This window comes from Euprymna scolopes, chromosome 24 (assembly GCF_053919585.1).
Source record: "Euprymna scolopes isolate OS-2025 chromosome 24, ASM5391958v1, whole genome shotgun sequence".
NCBI classification, from domain to species: domain Eukaryota; kingdom Metazoa; phylum Mollusca; class Cephalopoda; order Sepiida; family Sepiolidae; genus Euprymna; species Euprymna scolopes.
This window is the reverse complement of record NC_136505.1, coordinates 32,533,959-32,561,237: the sequence shown is the minus strand read 5'-3', so window position 1 is coordinate 32,561,237 and position 27,279 is coordinate 32,533,959. Positions and strand designations below refer to the sequence as shown.

Below are 27,279 nucleotides of genomic sequence, written 5' to 3'. Positions count from 1 at the left end.
TTTTTCAGCAAAGTTATCAATAACTCTATCAAAATTCCCTCTATGGACAAGTTTCCTCTCTATGGAGAGAATTGCCAAGTCTGTAAGCCTTGTCTGGCTCAATTTTGATCGAAGGTAGTTTTTTATGAGCTTCAGTTTCGAGAAAGAGAGCTCACAGCTGGCAACACTAATAGCTCGGGTAAGGAAAATACGCAGCAAGATCATATTAGGGACGGAATCCTGAAAGTGGTATCTATGTATAAAGTTCAAAAGTTCAAGAGGTCCATTGATTTTGTCTTTTCCTGAAGCGTTCACAAAATACTGTAATCTCTTCCTTTTGGCAAAGAATTTATCTTTTTCTATATCTTCGTCAACTTCACCTAAAAATCATAATTATCATCAAACAGATTTGACGGTGTAAGAAAAGCGTATTTATTTGTAAGATTGTGAACTTTTTGAAATCTATAAGATATTTCTTCAGTCAACCTGTCTATGACAGACAGCATTTCCCGTCTCAACTCAGTATCAAACCCCAATGCTGCATCGTTCACCACCCATTCGTTTCTTTTTGTGGATACGATGCTCCATGCTTATCCCCATTTCAGAGCAAAGTTTTTTTGACTCGTCTATTGAAGTGTCCACCATCTTTTATTTATTCTGAAAAAGGCAATCTCTCAACGCCATCAGTCTGACAGAACTTTATTGCAGATCCAACCCCTTTTCTTGAAGATACTTCTGGGCATCATTGATTTCTGAGAGAATAGTTTTCCAAAAGCTCAGAAATAAAAGAAATGGAAACGACAATACAGAGTTGAGAATTAAAGATGCATCTGATCTTGTGGTTGCAGTTTTTCCTTCTTCTGTGAGTTGTTCCAGGGCAATGACGACTTCCAATCATTTTTTACCATAACATTTACAGCATCTGCTCGACTACTCCATCTAGTTTCCACAGTCTGCTTGATACTTAGACCGGTCAACTGAATCAAGACGTCCCAGCGATGTGTAGATGCAGAAAAGAACGAGAATAACCGGTCCAGTATGCCAAAAATGTAACAGAGTGAACCGCTAAATAAGCGGCATGTACACAAGCCAGATTTAATGAATGGTTAGTGCATGGCACAAATAGAGCTTTTGGGTTGATTTCAGAGATTCGTTTCTGCACACCCGATCAGTGGGCTGCCATAATAGCAGCATTGTCAAATGCCTGGCCAATACAGTCACCAATCTGAATCCCATCGTTTTCCAGTTGTCTTAAAATCAGTTTAAAAATGTCCTCCGCACTTTTTCCTTTTGTCTCGATGAAGCAGAGAAACGACTCCTCCACTGTCACTTTATTTTTGTCAATTTTTATGTAGCGCAACTCCTCACTCATCTGGCCCTTGTGAGATGCATCAGGAGTGCTATCAAAAATTATGCAAAAATATTTGCTTCCCTTGATCTGATCGATGATTTTCTTTCTCACCTGCTTTGCCAAAATGCTCACAAATTCATTTGGAATTTCTGATGACAGATAAGAAGTAATTTTCTTTCCCAGGTTAACTTTCACTAAATGCACAGGGTCATACTTAAATTTACCAATTCTAAAAAATTCCCTTTGTTTTCTTGATCTCTTTCATCATTATGGATGTTTTACTGGTGTCTCCATCGTGCTAGATTGGCAAGAAACCTTATGATGTCAAGCAATCTAGCTAGAATTTCCCACCACTTCTTAGTTTCCTTCTCAATAAAATGTTGCTCTACTTTATCAACAACCTTTCCTTCAGCAAGTCGGATCTCTAGATCCTTCCAGTTGAGAAAGGCTTCAGCATGAGATGTACTAGCTTCGTGTTTAATTTCCATCAAGTCGTAAAACCCACATCAGCAGAAAAAACTCGACAGTTCAGTTGAAAACAGTTTGCAGTAGGAAGCAAAATAAATCTTCTCTGGAAGGAGAATACACCATCCATCTTCTCAAAATTTTCTCATCGTTGTGCAATTCCCGATAGAACCATTTTTTAGTTAGCTTTCTAGCATCACCTTTTGTTTTCGTTCCTGATCGGACTATTTCCTTGAATTCATGATTAAGGTGCTGCACAGTGGCAGATCCCTGCCGAACAAGCATAGCGCTAATTTTCCGATTAATCTCAACTGGCCATAAACCAACATCTGTAAAATCGATTGCAGTTCATGTTTTCGTGCCAACTAGGGATTGCCTTTCCAGTTCTTCAACTTCAGGCGCATCATCATCATCATCATCATTATCATCATTATCATCATCATTATCATCATCATCATCATTGACAATTTTTGATGTATCAACACTGCCAATGTCAACGTTAGTAATATCAACTTCATCTTCAGTTTCAGCATGATTTTCGACTTTTGTTTCGGCCATTTCGGCCATAGAAGTCTTTTCTATGAATTTCAACAGCGTGCCTTTATTGTTTTTTGCTTCCTCTTCTTTTATTTTTTGCTTTTTATGGAATTCAGTACCATTCTCCTTCATTCTCTTTATTATGGTACCTTCTTTGAAAATTCACACAAATATTCTTAAAAAAATTAAAAATTCAATTTTTAAAAACAGCACGGCATTTCTCTGCATAAGCACCTTCTTGTGTTGATTTATACAAGTACCACAAAAGGTGAGATATCCCCCCGTATAAAATCATTTTTCTGAGATACCTACCCCTAAAAATATATATATGCATATATATATATAGAGAGAGAGACCGTCACTACCCCCCCCCGCAAAAAAAAAAAAAAAAAAAAAAAAAAAAAACTTACAGAGAAAGTCTTTCATTTTATTTTCTATTTTAAATGTTATATATGTTTTTGACCACTTTCCATTCTGTTGAGTATTTTATTTTCTATTTTTGTGCGGTTCAGTTTTCAAACATGTGCACGAAAACAAATCTGAAAATGAAGCTCTTCGCTCCTATCTCACGAATACGAAGCCTTTTTGAATTCTTATGACTCTTAAAAGTTAATATTTAAAGTGAAATAAAGAGCGTTTAAAACTACTTTAAAACACCAATGATTCAGGGAGATTGCAAAGTAACTTTTATAGCCAATGGGAACATTTATTTGTTGTATATTTGATTCTTTTGCCACTTTTTCGAATCTCTCTGTATTGTAAAGTAAACCCAAAAAAATAATTAAAATCCCATTACCAGAATTAATTCATCATAATAAATTTCGGTTTAATCATAAATACGTCAGTGTTTGTTAATAGTTTGAAAAAATCAATTCCTCTATGATTGTTCGAAACTTCACAGAAATTTGGCAGTATTTAAACTAAACCCACATAAATAGGATTTGAGGTGTAGCGTTTAGTTCCCATTTAAAATTATATTCCCTTATATTACGATCATAAAATCTGTTTACAGTCGGTTTTTATTCCGTACTTGCTTAATGTTTCTACAATTCTAAAATTACGTAATTTCCTGTTGCTAATTTTCTGTTGTACCAGTTATTTATCAATGCTGTTTGAAAGTATTTTTCTTGACAAAAATGTTTTGTTTAATTTTTCAACATTTTTTGGAACATGTAAATCAACTGCTTTCTTTGAAAGGTTACCTAGAGAATTTATGCAACTTTTTTAAAACTTTGTTTTACAAATAAAATAAATTTACATCGTATTTTGATATTATAATCATTTTAGTTTTAGTGATAATTTAAAAACAATAAATATTTATCATTAGTACCAATAATGAAAAATTAAATTAAAAATTTAAAACAATCGGTTTTGGAATTATAAATTAAGGATACATTTTTCCGATTCCGATACCTCCAAAAGTTCCAATTTTTTACAACCTTTTATTTATTTTTTCTATTTTCTATTTTTTACCTCTCAAAATACCGCCCCTGACATGTGCCAATCGTAAAATAGGGAGATATTTTCCGATTCCAATGCCTCCAAAAGTTCCGATTTTTAAAAAAAAACTTTTTGGTATAAAATTTAAGATATTTTATTAGTTTTTATTTATTTTTTTTTTTTTTCTATTTTCTATTTTTACCCTCTCAAAATACCGCCCCCTGACATGTGCCACTTGTAAAATAGGGACACATTTTTCCGATTCCGATACCTCCAAAAGTCCTGATTTTTTACAACATTTTCGGTAAAAAATTCCAATGTTTTGTTAGCTTTTATTTATTTTTTCTATTTTCTAATTTTAACCTCTCCAAATGCCGTCCCTGACTGCCACTCATAAAATAGGAACGCATTTTTCTGATTCCGATATCTTTAAAAGTCCCGATGTTTTACAACCTTTTCGGCATAAAATTTAAGATTTTTTGTTAGCTTTCATTTATTTTTATTTATGTTTTTTTACCCACTCAAAATGCCGCCCCTCTGGCACATGCCGCCCGGATGTACAATTTTCTCGTATGGAAGTCATCATTAATATCACCAACAAAATGAGAAAAGAGAAAAAAGAAAGACAAAACATTGTCTTCTATAATTAATAAAAATCTCAAGAAAAATTAATTTAATGATGGGATTCATTGCTATTCCCGCCCATGGATTAGTGTTTCTATTAACCAATGCCAATTCTCCTCTAAGATAAAGGTTCAGCTGACTTTTATTTTCTCCTCCTTTGTTCTGTTTTAAAAAGAGGTCACTCATCTTTTTCCAACTCAATTATTGGCAAATATCTGCTTTCTTTGAGTCCGCAGTAATGAGTCACTAGTGCTGTTTATGTTCATCATTTTTTTGTTATTGGATACGCTTTTATGATGGTAATATTTGATTTTAAATCTAGGGAGGTCATGTCCACGTGGCACTTCATGTTATTCAGGTTTTCTTTGGCAAATATTGTGGCCTGGTAAGCAATGCATTTGGTTTGGCATTTATCTTGTATTAAACAACGTGCACAAGATCTACAGTTATAACTTGTTTTAATTTTCTTCCTTTTAAGATTGTAATGCTGGGTATGGGGCAGCCAAACCAGCTGCCAACATTGCCCTGCTTTTTATTTAAACCAACCGAGAGCTCTTTTTAGTATCCTCGTTATTCCCCTAAGTGCAATTGTTTGGATCTCTTTTGCACTTGGTTCACCAGGAATATTAGTTAGGTAGGACTTCAGGTTTTTCTTTATAAACTCTGTGGCACCTATAATAACTGGTATGATTGATACCACCCAAAGATATATAAGAGCCAGGTACGTCTAAGGATGGAGTATTGTCGCCACATCTGCGCAGGAGCTGCTAAAAAAGACTTATCCTGTCTTGATAAAGTTCAAAATAGACTTTGTAGACTCGTAGGGGATGTCCGTTTCTCTTCCCTGCACAGAAGAGATGTTGCGAGTTTGTCGCTGCTTTATTATTATTTTCATAGCAAGTGCTCGACTGAGCTCCAATCTATGGTCCCCTCTCGCCAAACTTTCACAAGAAACATCTGTCTAGCAGAAAACACTATCAACAATTTCCTCCACTCTTTATCTGTACCTAAACCTAAACGTAGATTCCATGAACAAAGCTTCTTTCTTAGCACTGCACGCCTATGGAATTGTCTTCCGTTTTCCTGCTTTCCAGCTGACTACAATATGGTTGTCTTCAAGTCTAACGTAAACAAGTTTTGGATGAGCCGTTCCACTTAAGTTAACAAATTTACCGAATTTCCATTACTAACAATTACTATATTGTCCAATTGACTACGGTACACTCTTTAACCCTTATCCTCGAGTGGCTTCTTAGCCTTGATAAGTGGTGATACCTATGTAAAAAAAAAAAAAAAAAAAGATTCCAATTTCTTTTCATATCATACATGAGACCTTGATATTTGGTCTCGTTTTCTCTTTCAGCTCTGTTCAGACCTATATATTTTCCTATCTATTTAGGTGATTGCTGTTAGGGTTTGGGTTATTACTATTTCTAGTGGTTATATTTTTCTTGACCTTTTATATAGTTTGTTCTGATCATATTGCTTTGCGCCGTTGTTATGAATCGTACATATAACTGCTCATCTTTCTATTTTGCTATTCTCGCCATTTTCTTTCCAATTTTGCCTTTCTGTAGTTTGAGTTATATACTTTCCTAATTCTTTTATTGTTTTACGCATAAAGTCTTCTATACTTATTACTTACTAGTCCTGTTCTTCATTCTCTCCTTTTTACATTGAGTTGGTCAGTATTATCTTTTGGGTGCAATGCATTGTGCATGATCATTAGTTTCCTAGTTCTTTGATCCAAGTGCCTGAATTTTTCTTTTATCCAGCCTACGAAAGGTTCTAGGATATCTTACTAAGTATTTATTCCTTTTATTATGTTTTTGCAGGTCGTTGCTATGACAAAGAGAAGCAGAAATTGGCTAACATCATGGCATATGGCAAAGATAATGAAATTCAGAAAGTAAATCCAATACCAGAACCAAAACAACCCGAGAAAGAAATTGATCGTTTTGAAGAATGTAAGAAGATTATTGTGTTTTTCTTTTAATTTTTGGAATCTTTTGAGATAAGGTTTCATAATTTGTGCATTCATTCTTTTTGTGGACTGTTATCGTCATCTTCATAGTTGTTGTTGCTTTCACCACGTTTCAGCCAACTCATCCTCTGGCCTTCTTCAGGTGATTAAGCACAATGGGATAGGAATGCTGAGTCTTGTAATTGTATCCCCAGTAATTACTGCCTTCCATAGTTGTTGTCTCACCAGGTTTTGGCCAACTAATCCTTTGGCCTGCTTTGGGTATGATTAAAACCACTATCTTCAGACAATGATCACCTGGAACCATAGAGACTCAACGCCTCTATCCACAGCACCACAGGCCCTGAAGAAAGCCAGAGGATAAGTTGGCCGAAACGTGGTGAAAACAGCAACAACTATGAAGATGAGAAGAACAGTACAAGAGTATTATTCTTTTATTTTACATTTTTATTTTTTTTTGGGGGGGGGGGAGATATGTGAGGCATTAAATTATAAAATTGATGAACTTCATAATTATTATGTAGTAGCATGGAAACCAAACGTTGCCTGGGATTAATAACTTCAAATATAAAAGCAACTTTTTATCACATATTTTAAAATAAATCTGCTTTTCTCATAGTAAAAAATAAACCTCTCTCTCTCTCTCTCTCTTTCTCTCTCTCTCTCTCTCTCTCTCTCTCTCTCTCTCTCATATGTATGTTTGTGTGTGTGTGTGTGTGTGTGTGTGTGTGCATTATATATATATATATATATATATATATATATATATATATATATATACGAGCAAACAGTTAATACAACGTTAAAAAACACTTTGAAATGAGTTAAAAACATATTTAATCTGAAAAGGAAACACTAGATAATCCGCAGAGTTTCGAAGAAATACTTTCCTTCTCATCAGAGGGTAGGAATTAGCAAAATGCGGGATCCGATTTTGCATGCAAAAGTATTTGATAAAACAACAAGTAAGTCAAAGATCTTACTTGAAAACAAAAAAGTGAAGCAGAGGGAATATGGTGAAGAAAAAGGTGATTACACATGAATGGATAGTCTGGTGGAAGATAAATAATCCAGTGACGGTAAAATCCAAATATATAACTTCAAGAAAGTTAAAAGAATTTCCATTTGCACAAGTAAAATCCAAAAATCCCGTAATTGGAAGAAGATGGTCCATAATAATCCAAAGGCAGAAATCCATGGAAAAATTCACAAAAATGTGTACAAGGAAAAAAGGAAAAAATTCCAATTATATTAATAAAAGAAAAATAAGATAAAAATTATTATAGACCATCTTCTTCCAATTACGGGATTTTTGGATTTTACTTGCAGTGAGAGGCCTCCTTATGGGTTTTAAAACAAACAATATGAAACCACTCCCTCACAAAGGTTCACCAACTTTATTTACTTCAATAGGCTAGTTAAATCTTAACCACAACTTCCCCCATTTATGCTGACAAGGAGACGATATACAGAAATATTTTACTTTATTTTTCAATAATTTTATTTGTAAATATTGAATGAACAGAGGGATATCGTTTCTGAAACGATCATACATATTATTTTTTTTTTGTTTCTTCCCTCTCTGAAAACTTGCTTAATAATTTTACAATTATTAATCTTTCACCCTTTATATATATATATATATATATATATATATATATATATATATATATATATATATATATATATATATATATAATTAATCTTGAACAAAAACACTGGATCTATTATCCAGAACATTTTTTATTCTTATATTTAGGGGTGGTGGTGTTTAATCAGCACTGCTGGAGAGCTATAATTTAATATAATTAATGTTTTGCTTTTAAATCCCCAAAACAGTGTTTCATGGTAAACAATTGATGATCCCTGAAAATGTAGGACTATTGTTAGTTGGAGAAAGCAGGTTTCTTCAGTGATTGTAGGAGATTAAATTACTGATAAAATAATTTTCAAACGAAGGGCTAAGAATTAAATTTTTATAAAAGCTTGGGTTTTATGCAAAGGAAGATGGTAAATCCTGGAAGGGTGGACCTCCTAGTACTGCACAGGACCAGTAACATAGTGCAGTCAACAGAGAAAAAGTCATTTCTATAATGGCCTTGACTCTGTTGAGTTGGGGATTTTTCATCTGCTTATTAGTAAATGTACATGAGGTGTTCAATAAGTAATGCCCCTAAACTCACTTCTAGCTGGCTAATCTAGTTGCCATGTTGCATGTATAATGATTTATATCTCTATGGGTTATGTGAAAAATTACAGCTCTGACCTAATTGTAGTTTCTGATTTACAGCTGTTTGAACTGAGTCATATGAAACAGAGTCTGTTAAGTGTCATGCAGTGATCTGGTTTTTGTATTTGAAAGAATGTGCAACATAGGAGACTTTCGATGAAATGAAAGAAACATATGGTAATGATACCCCCATTATAAGAACTGGAGTGGCTATCTGTGATAGCCGGATTACAGAGTGTGAGATACTTGCTGCTTTGAAGAAGGCTGTCTACAACAGATCACCAGGACTCAATGATCTGCCCTATGAACTGTACTTGAGGATATCGCACATATTCATTCCGATTCTTCTAGATGTGGTCACATGTCTTTTGCTTTTGATGAGGTATCTGTCAGTCAAGTTGAGCTGCCATTTTGGAAGATCAATGTGTGACTATTTGACAAGTAGTTTAAGAGGTTAAGATTAGTATAGCATCTGTGGAAACTATGATTCATGACCATTTGTATACAGATTAGATGTCTGCCAGATGGATTCCCAGGTTGCTGACACCTTTCCAGAAACGAGAATGTGTTGAGTGCTCGAGGATTAATTTGGACATTAAAAGTGGGTGATGATTGATTGATGTGGCTGTCGATAAAAATCTTCCATCCATGAAATGTGATTTTAATGGGATTGATAGATTTTTTATGCAAATGACATTTTTGATGTTGGATCGATTTTGATTTTAATTCAATTTGTTTTTTAACTCTTTATCTTTGCCTAAACATGAACATAGATTCCATGAACAAAGCGTCTTTCTTAGAACTGCACGCCTGTGAAACGCTCTTCTATTTGTCTGCTTTCCAGCTGACTACAATATAGTCATCTTCAAGTTCAACATAAACACGTTCTTGATGAGCCGTTCCCCTTCAGTAATTCAATTTACTAAATTTTCACTACTTACGATTGCTACAATATTGACGATTGCTACAATATTGTCCCATTGATTACCGTACACTAATTAACCTTTATCCTCGAGTGGCCTCTGGGCCTTGATAACTGGTGACTCTTTTGCAAAAGAAAATTTTAAAAGTCAATTACCACACATTTTTTAAATTCTTCTTTTTTTTTTTTAATTCCAGTGCAAAATGAAATCGAAGAACGTCATGCTTTCTTACAAGAAATGGAAGCTTTAGGTGAAGGCAAAAGATACAGATCAATTATACAAACAGAAATATCTCAGGTAAAAAAAAATATATAATTCTGAATATCTATAAAATCAAAAAAACAAGTAATAATGCAATTTGGGATTAAATTGGTTTAAGATACAGATCAATTATACAAACAGAAATATCTCAGGTAAAAAAATATATATAATTCTGAATATCTATAAAATCAAAAAAACAAGTAATAATGCAATTTGGGATTAAATTGGTTTTTAAACTTGTATTCGATCAGTTATCTTGCAATTATTAAATCCTTTCTCTCTGATAGGTTTATAAGAGTAGTCGTTGATGGGCAGAAATTAGAAACTCATTGTATTAATGCTGGCGTTCCTCAAGGTTTCATCCTAGGCCCAACTCTCTTCTTGATTTTCATTAATGAATTTTATTCGAGAAAAAAAAAAAAGTTTAATCTTTGTATAGGGCTTTGATTACAATTGCAACTCTAAAGAAAGAGAAAAATGGACAGATGGAGACACAACAAATTCAAATTATTAGTTTAATATTTATTCATAAACTAAAATAGATGATCTTTAATAAGGAAGAAAATAGCAAATAGATCATTCATTATGCAGACAATACCACAATCTATGGCAACACTTCAAAGGCCAGCAATGAACAATACCTTTCTAATTTTTCTCTTCTGATCTTGAGGACATGGTGGCTGGTTAATTTTAATGCATCTAAAACCAAGCTTCTCTCCTTTTATCATAATCGCTCTGAGCCCCACCACGCCCCAATTGAAATGAATGGCTCTCATCTTGAGGAAGCTCCATGTCTTGACAAACTTCTGGGACTGACCCTCACTCTTGATCTAAAATGGAATACATACATCAAATTTGTTGCTAATATCGAGTGGGCTTCAGGCCTTGATAAGTGACTCCCAAATAAAAATAAAGAAAAAAGTTTCCCCAGTTTTTAGTGAGGATACTTATTTCTGCATGATACGCACAAATTATCAAAGAGTTTTTACTTAGAAATGCGATTTTCACTTGTGACTTATACTGTGTAAGCACCCTTTTTAGTTTTATGATAGTATCATCCCTTCCCGCCCCCACACACATATCATAAGGATAAAAACAATTCTCTATATAAATAAAAAAAAAATTGTAATAACAGATTGCAATGTTCCCCCTCTCCCCTACATCATAATAATAGGGGTAGGAAAAAATGGAGAAAAGTACATTTCGGTCGCTGCAACCTGCGACTTTCTTCGGGTGTTGAAAACAAGAAGGTTGCAGGTTGCAGCGACCGAAGAAGGTCGTAGGTTGCAGCGACCGAAACGTTGTGCTAATAACACTCAAGATGAGAATAATAGTCCAATTAATCAACATGACACGAGCATTCACATCTCATCTCAAAAATTCAGAATTGAAGAAAAGTAGTAGTAATACTCTATATGTAAGTAGTAGTAGTAGTAGTAGTAGTAGTAGCTTCCGGTCTGAAGGGTGAATGGATAAATAAATGAATGACAGAACTAGAATGGAAGAAAAACATATTTAAACAAGTCAAACTAGTATATAAAATTCAAAAATTTTAAATCAAAATAAATCAATCAATAAATAAATCAATATGGAAATTAAATAATAATAGTGATGTTGTGCCACTCACTGGCATAGCAACAAATCCAGATCCTAATATTACAACCTGTTTAAACCTAATTAACCTTAGATAATTTAATATGGCTACTGCAATAGAAAAAGAATACTATTAATAATATTTAAGAAGAAAAATATACTTATGAAAAATATAGAATAAACAAACTGTTTTAAAAACAAAGGTGCAAAAAATGAATTTTCTTTTATTTCTTTTTATTTATAAGTTAAAATTTTATAAGTATTTCAACTTATAAAAAAAAAAAAGAAAAGAATTTTTTTTTTTTCTTTGCATCTTAGTGCGTTTTAAAAACAGTTTGTCTTTATTCTACATTTTTCATTTTATTCCAGGATTCTTCTACAAGCCGGCACATTTTCAACTAAATATAGTCATACATATTTCTGCATGATACATTATTTCAAAGAGTTTTTACTTAATATGTGATTTTCACTTGTAACAATACTATATAATTACCCTTTTTAGTTTCCAGATCGTACAGAACTTGTTTTCAGATTTGGATTTCAACTGGCACAGAATCATTACTAGAGTTCTAAATTATTCCATAATTCCATTGTTCTATAATTCAATTTATCATAATTCCAGTATTTCCATAATTCCAAATGTGTGATTTGTCAGAGAAAGTGTAGACGCTATGAACAGAATTATTATTCAGTCAGGAGATTCGAACCCAGCTACAAAGTCATCTCTGACTCCGTTAGCAAGGAACAAACTATTCGGCCAACGTTAACCACAGTGAGAAATATACTTGAAATTAACATTTATATAAATCATAAATATCATTCAAGAAGGTTGAGATTCTAACATTATGATCTGCACACATGGGCTTAAGTGACCGACTTATTCCATTTCAACATAATATGCTCGACAATAAGAACCGAATTCTTAAAGGGGCAAATATAATTATTATTATATAGGTTCAAAGGAGGGTGAAACTAAAGTCTGGGACTTACAGTTTGCAGCTTTCATGGTTTGATTGTGGAAATAATTATAGATATCATCTTATTTTTGAAAGATCTAATATGCTCGCTGGGTTTGCCTGTTAAATGACATCATCCTCGCAAGTGTAAAAATCCTATTATTTGGATTCATCAGACTACTGTTCTCATCTTGAGTGTGATTTATTTATATTTTCTTCAGGTGTATCTTGTCAAACTCGGGAATCTTTCTGTCGAACTCAGGAATTTGGACAGAATTTCAAATGGAACCCTTTATTTACTTCACGAGGGTAGCATGCTCTTGTTCCGTCAGCCATGACTGGATAGAGGGCCTAAGTAATTCGCAATTGTATTTTTCGGTCACCCACACTGAGGATTGAACCTCCAACCTTCAGGAGAATATCACTTTTTACAATTGATTTTTCCAAATACTTTAACCACCTGAAGAAGGTCAGAGGCTATATCGACCGAAACGAAAATGAAAATGACACTCAAGATGAGAACAGTAGTCCAATGAATCTAAATGATACGAATAACCAATCCTCATCTCAAAAATTTAGAAACGTAAAAATCCTACTTGTGAGATATTAGCCTAAATGACAACACCCCTTGCTGAGAAGCTGGACTCTGTTGCGGTTTGCTTGATCTGTATTCGTCAATAGACTTTCTTGTATGTGGCTTGATGGCTCAGGTGACGGGATACTTGCCTCACATGCAAGTGACTCAAGTTTCAGAAAATAATTATATATATCATCTCACAAAAAATATTATAAATATATGTGTGTGTGCATATGTTTTTGTTTATGTGTCTGTTATACAAATCGGTGTTAACAGTTAAAACATTCAAATTAGTTTCAATTAATTTGCTTGACCTGTGTTAGTCAATAGACTTTGTTTGATGTAGCACAGTAGCTCAAGTGACAGGGTATTCGCCTCACATGCAAGTGACTCGGGTTTTGAATCTCGAGTTCGGATATGTTCTACTAATGAGCTCAAAGGAGGGAGAAACTCGTGTTTAGGACTTTCAGTCTGCGACTTTCATGGTTTCTGTGAGCTGCAGCATTGTTTGATTGTGAAAATAATAATATATATTATCTCACTTTAAAAAATCTAGTATACATATATATATTTTTCAGGTTAAGAATATTCCAAGTTAAAAACCAATGAATTTAACAAGGTTCATATAACCGACAATTTCTTTTTCTTTTTTAAAACTACAAAAGATAATTAATAAAAATCTTTAATGACATCTTGCGAATATTTGTATTTCTAAAACTGCAAATTTCTTTTTCTTTTAGAAAATCCATGAAATGGAAATAATTGACAAACAGAAAACCCGTGAATTGGAAAAATTACAAGAAAAAAAACAGAGCCTCCAGTTGCAAGCGAACTCTCCCATTTCAGAAGATCTAAAAGAAAGTTGAGAAAACTATTTTCAAACAAAATAAAGAAAAACAAAATGATTAAAATGATTTTGGAAAGGAAGAAAATAGCTTTTATTGTTACTTTTCAAAAAGATTCCAAGAGTTAATGAAGTTCGAAATTATTTCATTGAAAGTAAAATGTATTTTCTTTTATATTTTACTAGATGTATCTGGCGTTGCCCAGTATTAAACGTAACGTTAAATTCCTAAAAAAAAATATGAAGTAAAAATAAGCAGAAAGAAACTGAGACATGTGCATGCGAGTATTATATTTTTTTCTAAACAGTTCACTTGTAAGTAAAAAAAAACTTGAGCTGAAATCGAAACCAAAACCTAAAAACAGTGAGTCAAGTATGATAACCATTAGACCAGCTTGCCACAATCTTTAAAAAAGTGTTTTCAAACCTCATGAAATAGTTGAGAAACAGATAAAAATCTGATGACCTCCAAGTGTCAATTTTTAAATTTTGACCCCTTAGCAGCCTATTCTCTCCGGATGAAAACAGATTAAAAAGTTTTCCACATGTCTGAATACCCTATATACCAAATTTCAAGTCTGTAGATCAAAAATTGGTGGAGTAGATAGGTTGAGAAGTGTCCTCACACACACACACACACACACACACATTCTCACTTTTATAGATATATAGATTAAGTTTGATCTGTTTTGAAACATTCTCATTTGTTTAGATTTTTCCTTTAGTATTAATACAATATTTTCCATTTAGTTGAGATATTCATTCACCACAATTCAAAATATGGACAAAAAAGCAAAGAAAATGTCACTTATATAATAAGTGGATTACCAACATGGAATTCTTTGTAAAATTTTATTTCTATTTATTTCTTTATTCTTTGTAAAATTTTATTTTTATTTATTTCTTTATTCTTTGTAAAATTTTATTTCTATTTATTTCTTTATTCTTTGTAAAATTTTATTTCTATTTATTTCTTTATTCTTTGTAAAATTTTATTTTTATTTATTTCTTTATTCTTTGTAAAATTTTATTTCTATTTATTTCTTTATTCTTTGTAAAATTTTATTTCTATTTATTTCTTTATTCTTTGTAAAATTTTATTTTTATTTATTTCTTTATTCTTTGTAAAATTTTATTGGAGAAAAAAAAAGTTTAATTTTTGTATAGGGCTTTGATTACAATTGCAACTCTAAAGAAAGAGAAAAATGGACAGATGGAGACACAACAAATTCAAATTATTAGTTTAATATTTATTCATAAACTAAAATGGATGGTCTTTAATAAGGAAGAAAATATCAAATAGAATTTAAAAAGTAAATAAATAAATAAAATTCAGAAAAATTTAAACAAAACCAGTAGGATTACCTCCCCTTTCTGATCATTTACTTCTAACCAAAGATAATGAAAACACAAAAAAAAGGTAATAAGACGTTATTGGCTGAGCAAAAAGTCATGAGGTTTCTCACTGAATCCTAGACAACACCAGGTAACCTTGCTAGTATTATACCAACAGAGTGTAAGGTTGCATTTCAATATTTCCAGTAATGTGATATAGAATCCAAAATTAAAAGAAATATTAAAAGCATATTGTCTGTTTTTGGTTGAAATTTAAAAACTATTAAATTATTTAATATTTTTAAATGGCAAAAAGAAAGGTTTAGGTTTGCATGTGGGGTCTAGATTAGCTCTCCACCGTTATAGATGGTATGGAAAGGATATAAGAATTTAGTCAGTTCGCAAGTACAGGGTGGCCGAAAAGTCCCAGGACACTGGCCGAAAAGTCCCAGGACACTCTATTTTTAATATTTTAATGCTGTTAAATATGATTGATTTTAATATTCTAATGTTGTTAAAACAATTTATTTCATTTATTTTTTCACAAAGAACCTGGAGGCGAATGGAATTGTGCAAGAACAAAGAGGGGCAACATACTGATCCCCTAGACCACTAAATTACTCTAGTTGTTTTCTGCTTTGTTTCTAATAAAGTTCTCTTTTTTTGTTGAATATATATGTTTTCTGTGTGTTTCATTAAAAAATACTGTGTTTTATTAAAAATACATGTATAGTGTCCTGGGACTTTTCGGCCACCCTGTACATATCAACAGAAAATGAGCTTTTAGTCAGGTCATGAGTGTGTACAGAGAGGATATACACATTTAGTTGGGTAATGAGTGTGTATAGAGAGGAATAAATATTTAGTTGGGTCACAAGTGTTAGATATACATGAGTTATTTCCCTTTGATCATGATTACTCATACTATTCTTGATACCGCAACCTCCCACCACGTAAGAGACAATAGACATCAGTTGACTACTATACTGAAATTCAATAAATATGTTGCAATGTTCACACGAGTCCATTGTTCATCATACTAGTTAGCTACTAACCTAATATAAAATGGTGTCAGAATAAACAACATTCACAGAAGTAAACTGAAAAAAACAAAAAAACAAAGAATCATGGAATTTCTACAGTAAACAAAGGAGTTCAGCTTTTCGTCAGGCAATTTCAGACAAGAGTGGGAGATATGGAAAAACCAATTTCAGCTGTTCTTAGTAGCTACAGAGTAAGATAAAAAAAAAAAAATTGGAGAAGGTAAAAACATCAATTTTATTGACCTGTGTAGGAAACGAAGGAAGGAAAATCTAGAGTACTTTCAAACAAAGAGCAAAAAATTCGACACACACTGCCAACCGAGAAAAAATCTTAACTTTTCTCACATATCAATTCCTTACATGCAAACAAAATGAAAACCAAATATTCGACGAATATGTGACAGAATTGCAGCAAAAAGCTAACATATGTGGGTTCGGACAACTCACAGAGAGATAAATAAAATAAATAGATAAATAATAAAAGATATTCTCATGTGTGGCATTAATGATAGCATGCTACCAGAACGGATGCTTAGGGAGCCAACATTGGACTTGCAAAAGGCAAGCCAAGCAGGTCTTAATGCCGAAGAAACCAAGACGCATTAAGAAATAATGGCTACAAAATGGCTATCAAACACATTCATCATTCACAACACAAAGAAAAATGTCTCAAAAAATGATAATCAAGCAAGAAGACAAAAAACCTGCAAAAAATTAACACTGGATAGACCAATGCACGTACTGCTCACATCAGAAAAATAACTGTCCCGCAAATTACAGAAATTGTACAAATCGTGGGGAAAAAAAAAGGACATTTCGCTCGGATGTGCCAAAAAAAAAAAAAAATGTACAATGTCGGAAAAAACGATAATTCAGATCATGTGGAGTCACTACAATGCAATATGGATGCCGTATTAAAAAAGAAAATACACGTGTTACAAACAGATAAATACAAAATAAAATTACAAGTAAACAAGACATCAGCAGACTTTAAAATTGACACCGGGGCAGAAATAAATGTATTACCAGTGAAAATATATAATAATATAAAGCCCAAGCTGAAATTAAGAAAGACATCAGTAAGACTAACTGCATATAATAGTATGAAAATTCCAGTAAATGGCAGTTGCATCATACAATTACGATGTAAAATGTAAAAATAAATTTGCACTTTATTGTAGCGGATACAAATGCAAATGCAGTCATTTATGCGGAAAAATCAGAAAAACTAGGATTAATAGAAAGGATACACAAAATAAGCAAAATAGACATAAAAGGCTTGATAGAAAAATACAAAGACTGTTTTGGTGATATAGGCAAATTACCAGTCACTCATTATATTACAGTGAATGTGAGCATAAAACCAATTGTCAATTCTCCAAGGAATATACCATTTGGTATGATACCAAAATTAAAACAGGAATTAGGAAAACTGACCGAAATGGGAATAATAAAACCTATTCAAGAACCAACAGATTGGATAAGTTCTTCTGCAGGTTTGGTTTAGCAACATACGGTCTGGCATTGTCGTGGAGGAGAATTGGGTCTTTTCTGTTGACTAATGCTGGGTGTTGTTGTCGAAGTTTCTGATGCATTTCATTCATTTGTTAACAGTACTTCTCTGCTATAATGGTTTTGCCTGCATTGAAAAAACTGTAATGGATGAGACCGGTCACAAACCACCACAGAGTGAACATGACCTTCTTTTGGTGAAAATCTTGCTTCAGAAAGTGTCATGGAGCTTTGTCGGCATCTAACCACTGAGCTGAGCATCGATGGTTGTCATAAAGAACCCACTTTTCATCGCAGGTCATAAACCAGTCGAGAAATGGATTATTCTTGTTGCATAAAAGAAGGGAAGATGACACTTAATAAGTGTTTCTTTTGATTCATGAGGCACCGATTTATCAATCATCCATCTCTTCATCTGTTATCTCTTGTGTAGTATCCTTTAGATGTGCACATGACAATGCAACTGCAATTACTGATTCATCACCTCCAATTCATATGCAGTGCTAATAAAAATCTCTGTATTCTTAGAGGACTTTTCATAACAGATTTTTTAAAAATTTGCCTCAACATTTTGTAATCATTTTCTAAGAGAAAATATCTCCCATAAACGAATTGGTATTTTTTTTAATTAAGAAAATAAAATTTTATAGCTTTTAGGGATTAATAATATTTTGCAACAGGCTGATTAAAATAAGCACAAAAAATTTTGGTAGTCGCATTGAGTTGTCTCCCTTGATTTCTAAAATATTCTAAAACATGGCTGATCTGTCTCGCTTCCTCATAAAATTTGATTTTCTTAGTTAAAAATAAAACTACTTGATCAATTTACATGATTTTTGGTGTACGATATTTTCATTTAGTCACGCATATGTACATCATACAGATTTTTATGTATGTTTGTTTGTTTATTTAATTAAGTTGAATTTGGGACAAGCACTAAAATAAGTTGCAACAGAAAACAAAATTTGGAAGGATTTGGTCTGTATAGAATGTCAAAGATTATGCTAAACTTTCAATTGTCATCATCTTCAGTGATGTTCAGGTAACACAACAATATAAGATTAACCGGCTCTTTGATAACAAGAATAGACAATCACATATTGAAGTATGTAACGGACCAGGATATAATACCCTAGCTCGCCACAAGAAAATAATGAAACAAATGGAATTGAAGGAAACAAAGACTCAATTGATGGATAAGATAAACGTCGTTTATTTACTGTTGAAAGAATGTTTTCGATATAACATGTGTTCATGTCCGCGCGTGTGTAACCAATGTTCGTTGCGGGACTGGTGGTGTAGAAAGAATAGGAAATGTGTGTTCATCTCAAGTTCGGGTCACTATCGTTTGTTCGTGCATGCGAATTGAAGTGAGTGTTGTAGTGGAAATTGAAATGATAGTCCAGCGTGTAGACAAAGACGAGGATATGAGAGTTGACGTCAGTTAGTAGTCAGCTACGCGAAGGTGTTCTCAGGGACCAGTAGTAGATAGAGAGAGAAAGAGTGTGAATGTGTACATACGGTCTGTTAGCTCGTGCCCCATACATAGTAGTAAGGGGGCGTGACGCGCGCGAGCGTGCACCTCCAGAAAGGGAGGCGGCTGGTTAGCCCAACCTCTCTGGTCGAGAGTTGGTCCTAAAAGAAAAAGCTGCTTGTTGCTCTCTCTTTTATACTCGTTTCTGGTGGTCATTTGCGCATGTGTATATTTCCTTAGAAAGCGGAAGTGACGTCGTCCATGTGTGCGTTCGTGTGCACGTTAGCGTGTGTGTCTATACACGTGAATGTGAGTGCATGTACGCGAACGTGAATATGTGTACATGTGTGGACGTGGGTGCGTATGTTTGTGTGCACACATGTATATAACAAGTAATATAGCTTGAAATGTGAATGTGTGTTTTTGTGCGAGACTAGAAAAGGCTCGCACAAGTACCAAGAAAAACTTCAATTGAAAAAAATATAACATGGTAGAAAGCAATAGCATCAGAAAGGAGATAGAACCAACAGACTTGGTTTCAAATCTAAACAATTCATACAAAAAGAATACCTAGACTCAAGATACCTAAACCTACAATATTCAAAAGACCATATCACAAAATTCCTACAACAGAAGAACTCTTGCATCACTTTGCTAGGTTGGGTTCTACTGATATTAATATTGTAGAATGGTATAACCGGCATATTATGTGGAAAAACATCATCTGAATCAACATTGCTAACCTCCACAACAATAGAGGATTAACATGCTTCTGTAAGCTAATCTGTTAAAGGTATTGCCACTCGAACTTAGGGTCGTTTTGTTGACTCAGAGCAGTAATTTCCAGACATTGGTGAGTGTCTGGTTACATTCTGAGGGGTCTATTATTAGATGAAATAAAAATGAAGTCACTGGAACTTAGGGTTAAGGTCCCTGTGTTTATGGACTGGTGACATCATGGTTACATATTTGGTCTTGTGACGCAGGATCATGCAACAACCTCTCCCAGGAATGGTTACATTTGTAAGAGAGTATTAATTCATTGTGCAAAACCAAAGCACTTTATTTCCATCATTCTGAAACTTTACAAATACATGGAATTGTATGTATGAACTTGAAGACAAATGGAAAACATATTTAGCATTACAACGGGATAGATTTATTACTTTCTTAGTTTATTTCTTAGTTAAGAATCCATGTTTTACAAAGCTTAATGCCAAAGCTAGTTACTTGGCAAGTGTTCATCTGAGCTCCAATCTCTGGCACCCCCCTTGCCAAACTTTCACAAAAAAAAACACTTGACTAGCTACAACGACTATCAACAATTTCCCTCACTCTCTATCTGTGCCTAAATCTAAACACAGATTCCCTGAACAAAGCTTCTTTCCCAGAACTGCTGGCCTGTAGAACACTGTTCCGCTGGCCTGCTTCCTGGCCAACTACAATATCATAACCTTCAAGTCTAATGTAAACAAGTTTTTGTTGAACCGTCCCTTTAAATAATCAAATTGTACCTAACTTACATCGTTAACAGTTATTATAATACTGCCTTATATTCATTAATCCTTATCCTCAAGAGCCTTTTGAGCCTTGATAAGTGGTGACTCCTTCGTAAAAAAAAAAAAATTGTTTAGATAAAGACTCCCAGGTGTGAACAACATTCCAATTATCATATACTGTTTCTAGAGATTATCATTTGGACTGATAGCATCATAAGATATTTTTCAAATGAAGAAGCATCATATTCTGTAACAAGTTGATGTTTTTTATTTATTCAATTCAATTTTCACCCCAAACAAGGCACAGCGCCACTTTGAAGTAGGGAGCTACTATCGGGGACATAAGTTGCAGGGATATTATGAAGGGAGATGAGTAGCAAGATGTCTGTTCACATTACACTTGAACTTCTGCATGTCAGTACAATAGTGAAAGCAGAATCCTGGAAAGGAGTTCCAAAGTTTATCAGTTCTGGGGAAGAAACTATTGGAGTAGAAGGCTTTCTTACAGCTAGGGATCGCTACTGTGAAGGGGTGGAATTTAGCTGCTTTTCAGGTTTTTCGAGGGTATTCACATCAAAGGGGTACAAGTGCTTGTAGTTCATCAGAGCATTCATCATTAAAGTACTTATAGAACAGGCAGAGGGATGCAACATTTTGTCGATGGAACAGAGGCTGAAACCTAGATGACAGTTCAGGACCTATCAGGTCGGCGACTCTCTTTTGAACCCTATCCAGGAGTGAGAGACAAGTAGCAGATGTACCATCCCAAATGTGACAACAGTACTCCATACATGGGCGAATGGTGGCCTTATAGAGGTACAGGATACTTTCAAGAGCAAGTAGTTTTCTAGCACGGTAGAGAGAGCCCACCTTTTTTGCAGCAGCCTTGGCAATGTTCTCAGTGTATTTATCCCAGTTCATGTTCCCTGCAAACGTTAAGCCGAGGAGTTTAAAGGAAGTACTTTCGGGTTATATGTTCTTGGCCATTGGTGATAGAGACGGTTTCTTGTAATTATTGAAGGAAACAAGCTTAGTCTTGGCAGTATTGAATGTGACCATCCATTTTTGTCCTCATTCCACTACAAATTGGATAGTGCGATACTTTTAAAAAAAAAATTTTCTGCATTTAACAACCTGCAGTTTCCACAAAGTTGACTCAGGCTTGCTCTGCAGCTGACAGAAATAAATGGAAAAGGTCAAAGTGGTCCTCAATTTTTAATAAACACGCTGTCTTCTTTTAGCTAATACAAATCTATGAAGGCTATTTTTTTTATACATTGGAAGAAATAAAAAATTAATTTTAATCGTGCAGGTTAATGTTAGAGTTTAAGGTTATGGTTGGGTTTGGGTTATACATGTTTGTAATTTTATTTATTGTATTTCCATATTTTTCCTGTTCAACATTATAATTTTCTCATATCATTTTAACGTTTTGCGATCAGCCACTTCTGGTTATTCCCGTTAGCAGGCGAGCATACCCAAGAGACATTGTGGAAACTGCAAGTCAGTAAATGCAGCAGTATTGGGCTACTATTTGAGAGCATGTCTATGGGGAGTTGAGCAGTAAGATGTATGTTCACATTACATTTCAACTTCTGCAAGTTATTACAGTAAGGGAAGCAGGAAACAAGGAGGGAATTCCAAAGTCTAGCCGTCTGAGCGAAGAAATTATTAGAGTAGAAGATGTTGAGGCAAAGCTGCTCGCCATCCGTCGTGTAATTTCTTGGAAAGTTTCTTAACCAACCCCTGATATTTCACATCGTTTGCCCGGTTGTGATTTTCTCCTTCTTCTGAAAGATCATGGAAATAAAGCTCTTTGGCGTGCACGTTGTTCCAGTTTGGACCAAACTGGCTACGGTTGAATGCAACCCACTCGGTGTATCTATATTTAACTGTCCTCATTGAGTAACCCATGATCTTTATGTCGGCCAATTTTGGAAGATCTGAATTATGCTGGGGCGTATCCGATGGTCGAGGATACTGACTGAATGCCGCTAATTTCCAATTCTGATGGGATTTTTTTTTCTCATTTGTCTTCAATTCGACGGATTCTTTAATGAGCTGCACAAGACTAACACCTTCGGTGCAAAAATCCACTTGTGAAGAATTTCTTGGGCACAAACTTGGTACAAACAATCCAGCCAATTCTGAAATAGTTGGAAACAAATCCACAAGTTCAACTAAATCATCACTCACCAATTCCGCCGTCTTTTTTTGTGTTAATTGTATTGTAAGTTTTTTTTTGTAATGCCAATCGCTTTGTTTATTAAAAGCATTTTCTGTTGAATCGTTTGGGTGGTATACAAGAGAAGATGCTTTGATATATTTTAGAGGGTCTTTGAAAGGGAAATGTTTTTTTGTTGGACCATGGTTGGTCGTTAAGCCAGGAACATACATCATCAGAGGAACTCTAACTGCCACTTCAAAATTTGAAAATTTCGACCATTCTTGATTTTCACCCAAAGACCAACCTTTAAAATCAGAAAAAAAAAAAAAAAAATAGAAAACGTCATTTTTAAAATTGGAATCAAATTCATAGTTATAAAAATTTTATTGGCTCTTGTCCAAAATAACCCTATATTAAAAAACAGAAAAAAACTACATAATGTGGGTGCCCGTGCTGAAACAAAAATATCATGTTCCAAAAATTATGAAAATTAATCAAGTAATTTTATTTTTAAATCAGAAAATCGTTTTTAAGTGATAAATGGAAATTCGTAGGCGTTACAACATAAATCTCACGTTCCAATTATTGAGTTATCTCCCTTTTTTGTTGTTAAACTGCTGTAAAAATAGCGGACAAGACAGCCACAGTTTTGTTACTCATAAAATATGATTTTCTTATATAAAAATAAAAGTGTTTGATCAATTTATGTGATGTTTGGAACATGATATTTTTGTTTAGTCACAGGTACATACATCATACAGATTTTTCTTCATTTTTTTATTAAAAAAATACGGGGGGAATTCTAAAAAAGAACCGTATATTTTTTATAGAGAAAACTTCAGTGTGAAACACTTTATGTTTTTATATGTTTATATATGTAGGTAATTTTCAACATAAAATTTACAAAAAAAACGTCTACCTAACACACTAAACATGTTAGAAGTGCCCAAGATCCTTCACCCTGTTTTTGAATCTTCCAAGTTTTCTGTATTAATAAACCTTTTTGAAAAATTAAACATTGGCATCCAAGTGATTGTATCCACGAACGATCAAGAACCCGGTTTCCCGATGTAAACAGTTTTATAATAGTTTATACATGTCAGAGACAACTGGGACTTCTACAATTCTATGATTTCATAACAGCTAAGGATGTAGCCAGTCATGTTTTCCATGCTTTTTGGACCCCCCCCCCTCAGAGAAGTCGATTAAAATTTTTTTTCCCTAATTTAAAGCACCAGTAGGGCAGCCAAAGATAGGCAAGTAGACATTAGCCTTGTCGTAAATAATTTGCTAATGGGGGAATTATTTACTGCTTGCAAATCGATTTTGCCTACAATTTCAAAATAACACCTCAAAGTTTACCTACTTATTGGAGAATTTTGTATGGTTGAATTCTTTCGTTTCGTTCAAAAAATTTACTAATTTATTTTCATTTCTTTGCATGAAAATGAAACAAAACTTTTTGTATTTTTTCGTTTCGTTTATTTTTTGTTTTGCTTTGTATATCTATAAATATTTAATTACAACTAGAAGATGGCAAAAGGTACTAAAGCTTAACAAAAAAACTATGGAACATGAAAAGTTATAATTAAGGCAATCAAAACTTGTATTTATTGATCAGGCTGAGTAATCTGACAAAGTAATTATATAAAAAGAATTCACAAATCAATCAAGATATTTAAATTTCATGTTATAAGAACATTCAATGAGTATTAATTGCTATTTTAGGTTAACCTAATCACAATAATAATCCTGATCTACATTAATAATCTTCCAAATCACATCCTTACATCATTTGTAGACATTTTTGCTGATGACACTAACATCTATGGTAGCACATCTAAAACAGTAAATGACCAAGTTCTCTCCGATTCTCTCTCCTCTTGATCACGTTGTACAATGGGCAAAGGAGTGGCTGGTTACTTTTAATGCATCTAAAACCAAGCTTCTATCTTTACATCATCTACGTTCTGATCTCCATCTGGCATCAATTAAAATGAATGGCTCTCGTCTTGGGGAGGCCTCATGTTTTGACAAGTTTCTGAGCTTTACCTTTACTCCTAATCTTAAATGGAATACGTACATCAAATCTGTTGCCAAGGCCGCTGGAAAAATGGTCAGATCCTTTTATTGATCCAGTAAATATCTCACTGCTGATGCAATTCTCTATCTATATAAGAGCCAGGTACGTTCAAGGATGGAATACTGTTGCCACACCTTGGCAAGAGCTGCTAGAAAGGACTTGTTCTACCTTGATAGGGTTCAAAATAGACTTTGTGGCCTTGTAGGAGATGTCCTTTTCTCTTCGCTGCAACCTCTATCTCAGCATCCCTCTGCTTGTTCTACAAGTACTTTAACGGTGAATGTTCCAACGAGCTGCAACCTCTACGTAAATACCCCCGACAAACTCGACAAGCAATAAAATTTCACCCCTTCACAGTAGAGATCCCTAAATGTAAGAGAACCTTCTACTCCAGTAGTTTCTTCTCCAGAACCGCTAGACTTTGGAACTCTCTGCCAGGTTCTTGCTTCCCCAACTGTACTGATATGCAGAAGTTCAAGTGTAACGTGAACCGACATCTTGCTGCCCAACTCCCCACCTAGTACCCCTATAGCCTGTGTCCCTAATAGTAGCCCCCTACATCAAAGTGGCAATGTGCCTTGTTAGGGGTGAAAATGTAATAAAAAAATTAAAAAATTGGACATTTGAGTTTGTAATAAAACGTTCTGAAAAAAAATCAGATTAGCAGTCAAACACTGAAATATTTCCTTTGATTCCGAAAATGGCAGGTGATCTTGCCGTCTATATCAAGTGTAAAGACAAATGTAAAAACTAAATATGCACAAAAAGTACTGACCATGATCGCCGACAAATGATACAATCGTATTATTCGCTAAATCATGTTCGTCAAGGGCAGATAACAAATGTCCAACTTGTTCATCCATGTAACTTGTGGCAGCATAATAACTTTGAATAATTAGTTTCTGAAAAGAAAAGAAAGTAAAGAAAAACAAGAAATTATGGTGCTTGTTCAGAATTACATCATGAAAACACAAAAATAAAGAAAAATCTGTATGATGTACGTGTGGCGGAAAGAAAATATCATACACCAAAAATCACGTAAATTGATCAAGTATTTTCATTTTTATAAAGAAAATCATTCTGAAACGAATTTGAGCTTATTCAGTGCCCCTCCCCCCCCCTAATATTAAGAATGCAAGTTAGAATTATTTGGAGTTATCTCCCTTGTTCCTTCAGATTGTTTTCAAGATAGCATTGCTAAAGTGTCACTTCCTTTGGCTGTAAAATTTGATTTTCTTATTTAAAAATAAAACTACTTGATCAATTTATGTGATTTTTGGTGTACGATATTTTCTTTCCATCACAAGTATGTACATCATACAAACTTGTCTTTATTTTTGCTCTTTTATAAGGGAGGGGATTCTAAACGAGCACTGAAATGTTTTCATGCAAAAATGATTGCATTCATTCTATCACGATAAACATTTTAAAAAGGAAAATCAATTAAATCCACCAATCGCCCATGTATGGGCATCCACCATGAGTCTCTCCCTTTTAGACAGGATCCAAAAAACAAAGAGTCTCCAATCCAATCTAATCACTATCCTGCACTATCAACCAAGCTTCAACCTCTGTCCCATCACGACAATGTTGCATCTCTGTGCTTTTTTTACAAGTACTTTAATGGAATGTGTTCTGATGAACTCATAGCACTTGTGCTCCGTTGATATAAATACCCCCGACTAACATGACAAGCAGCAAAATCCCACCCCTTCACTGTAAAAGTCCCTAGATTCCAGAAAGGCTTCCACTATAATAGTTTCTTTTCTCAAACTGCTAGACTCTGGAATTCCCTCCATACAGAAATTTAAATGTAATGTAAATAGACATCTCGCCGCTCAATTTTCTATGTAGTGGCCCTGTAATCATGGTCCCAAATAGTAGACTCCTCAGTCCAAACGGCAATATGTCTTGTTTTGAGGTGAATAAGAGTACAAATAAATAAATAAAAATAAAAATTTTAATAACTCACTTGAAAATATTCTGGGATTGGTCCATAAGGGTAGCTTACATTAAGCTTCTTGACATCATCTCTTCTACGGAGGTCATCCCAGGGATCCCAAGCGACTGAGGGAAGACCAGGCGGATAAACATGATTCACCGGAAGCTTTATTTCCGAAATAGGATATAAATCTAAAAGAAGAAAAAAAAGGTATATATTATAAAATGGCTGAAGTGAGTTACGCAAAAGAAGCTAAGACAAGCAAATTAGTTTATTTTCTTTATTATAATTGAGCAGTTTTGTCTGCCATTTGGTCACTTATAAGTCCCAGAAATACTTGGAAGAATTGCAACAAATTTAGCATGAAGAGCTCTTGAGATCACAGATGTGCCAGAAAAGCACATATGCAAATCTAGTATGCTTTTAGAAATGATCTGGAAAGTGAAAGGAGACAATAAAT

General features: G+C 33.9%; 2 protein-coding genes across 2 annotated transcripts in view; one reads left to right on the top strand and one right to left on the bottom strand.

Annotated features, from left to right (window-relative positions):
* LOC145246646 (UPF0193 protein EVG1-like) overlaps positions 1–13,816 on the top strand; it is a 38,318-nt gene extending 24,502 nt beyond the window's left edge. The window contains exons 5-7 of the mRNA XM_080108349.1: positions 6,232–6,363; positions 9,730–9,830; positions 13,661–13,816. Coding sequence (XP_079964475.1) covers positions 6,232–6,363; positions 9,730–9,830; positions 13,661–13,786 — 359 coding nt within the window. The 3' untranslated portion in view covers positions 13,787–13,816. The remainder of the gene's footprint in view (positions 1–6,231; positions 6,364–9,729; positions 9,831–13,660) is intronic.
* A 5,027-nt stretch (positions 13,817–18,843) lies between these two features.
* Positions 18,844–27,279, bottom strand: part of LOC145246645 (iduronate 2-sulfatase-like) — a 37,294-nt gene continuing 28,858 nt past the window's right edge. The window contains exons 6-8 of the mRNA XM_080108348.1: positions 26,850–27,010; positions 25,653–25,779; positions 18,844–23,098 (exon numbers count right to left, since the gene is read on the bottom strand). Coding sequence (XP_079964474.1) covers positions 22,299–23,098; positions 25,653–25,779; positions 26,850–27,010 — 1,088 coding nt within the window. The 3' untranslated portion in view covers positions 18,844–22,298. The remainder of the gene's footprint in view (positions 23,099–25,652; positions 25,780–26,849; positions 27,011–27,279) is intronic.